Source organism: Plectropomus leopardus, unplaced genomic scaffold (genome assembly GCF_008729295.1).
Source record: "Plectropomus leopardus isolate mb unplaced genomic scaffold, YSFRI_Pleo_2.0 unplaced_scaffold11802, whole genome shotgun sequence".
Lineage (NCBI taxonomy): Eukaryota > Metazoa > Chordata > Actinopteri > Perciformes > Serranidae > Plectropomus > Plectropomus leopardus.
This window is the reverse complement of record NW_024612508.1, coordinates 1-1,488: the sequence shown is the minus strand read 5'-3', so window position 1 is coordinate 1,488 and position 1,488 is coordinate 1. Positions and strand designations below refer to the sequence as shown.

At 37.6% G+C, this 1,488-nt stretch overlaps 1 protein-coding gene across 1 annotated transcript; it reads right to left on the bottom strand.

The window, feature by feature from the left end:
- Positions 1 to 217: 217 nt before the first annotated feature.
- Positions 218 to 624, bottom strand: LOC121963590 (ladderlectin-like; the record flags this gene model as incomplete). The annotated part of the gene is made up of 2 exons (XM_042513871.1): positions 218 to 373; positions 484 to 624. Coding segments are annotated over 2 exons (282 nt in total), but the record flags the coding sequence as incomplete, so codon positions are not given.
- Positions 625 to 1,488: the final 864 nt, after the last annotated feature.

Sequence of the window (1,488 nt, the reverse complement as noted above, 5' to 3'; positions counted from 1 at the left end):
GTCTTGCACTTTTCTTTTTACTAATTTCTCGCTAATTTTTGGGTAATTTCATTTCATTGCTTCTTCCTGTGTTTTTGAATGAAATCAAGCCGGTTGCAAAGGGTTAATGATATATGTATGTATTTATGAAGCTTTTAAGGAGATTTTGAATATCGTGATATATACCGTTGTACCATGATATGGCACACAAATATTGCGATATTGTTTCAAGGCCATAGCGCCCGGCCCGCGGTCACGCCACGTCGTCAGCTGATCGGTTTTTACCTCTGAAGTTGATCTCCATGCAGTGCTCTCTCCCGCCCCCGTTGGGCTCTCCATTGCCCCAGCCTTTGAAGTCAAACACTGTATTGTCGCTCCACAGCCACACACCGTCCTGAAAGTTTTTTTGTCAAACTTAAATTTATAAATTTGTTGTTGTTGTTGTTTAATTATTATTATTTAAATTAAGTTACAGCGTGTACATGAATGAATCTGTCGACTCACCTGTGCGGCGTCGTAGCCTCCGACCCAGGTCTTCTTGTGCGTGTTGGTCAGATCCTTGATCAACGCTCGGATCTCCTGGTACTCCTTTTTGCCGTGGATGGAAGTCAGACTTCCACCAATAGCGGTGCAGTGGCGCTGATGAAGGAGAAAACCGAGAAATTACATAAAGAGTGATTTAAAATAATAAAAAAAAGTAATACAGAGACGTCAGCTGGATGAGGAGAGAACGTTTAAAGAAACTCAGAGACTTTGGGCGTCATTCAGAAACAAAAAAAAATCTGTGATTCATCAATATTTTCTTACAAAATGTTTTCGTACTCTGAGAACAAATCGAGAACTCAGACCACTCGTACGCACAAATGACGACGGGCTGGCTGTTAACTAAATACATGACATAATAAACCATAATCATTTTAAAAGGCTTTAATATTTAAAACAGTTAATTTACTAATGCGTTAGTCAAATGTATTAAATTAATATCAAACCGGCACCCTTTCATTCTCATCAGTTATTCATTTTAAATTTTACTTTGGAAAATTTCAGTTTTATTATCTGGCCGCTGCTTCATTGGTCAATAATTGGTTAATAAGCATGCAGGGTACAAAATGATGAGTGTGAAGTCGGAAATAATAATTCAAACCTACTGTGAACGGTGCAGTTTCTTACATCGATTTATTTCCGTAGCTACTGTTATTAAGGCTTTCACTGGGTGAGGCAGCTGTTCTCATTGTTCATGTAAAAGCAAAAATGTTGTCATCACAGCTTTCATAATAATGGTCATGTACTGTGTTAAATAAAACAATGACAGCCCACGATGCAATCGTGTATTTAAAACAGATAATCGTGAAGCTGTTTGAACGTTTCACTCATGTAAAAATGCACATATGACAATTTTTACCGCTAACTGACTGTTGAAAGAACAGCTGGTTTAAATGATAATCCACAAAAACAAAAACGTTTAAAAGCATTTTTAAACGTACCCGCGCTTCGTTTTAAAAACGTTTT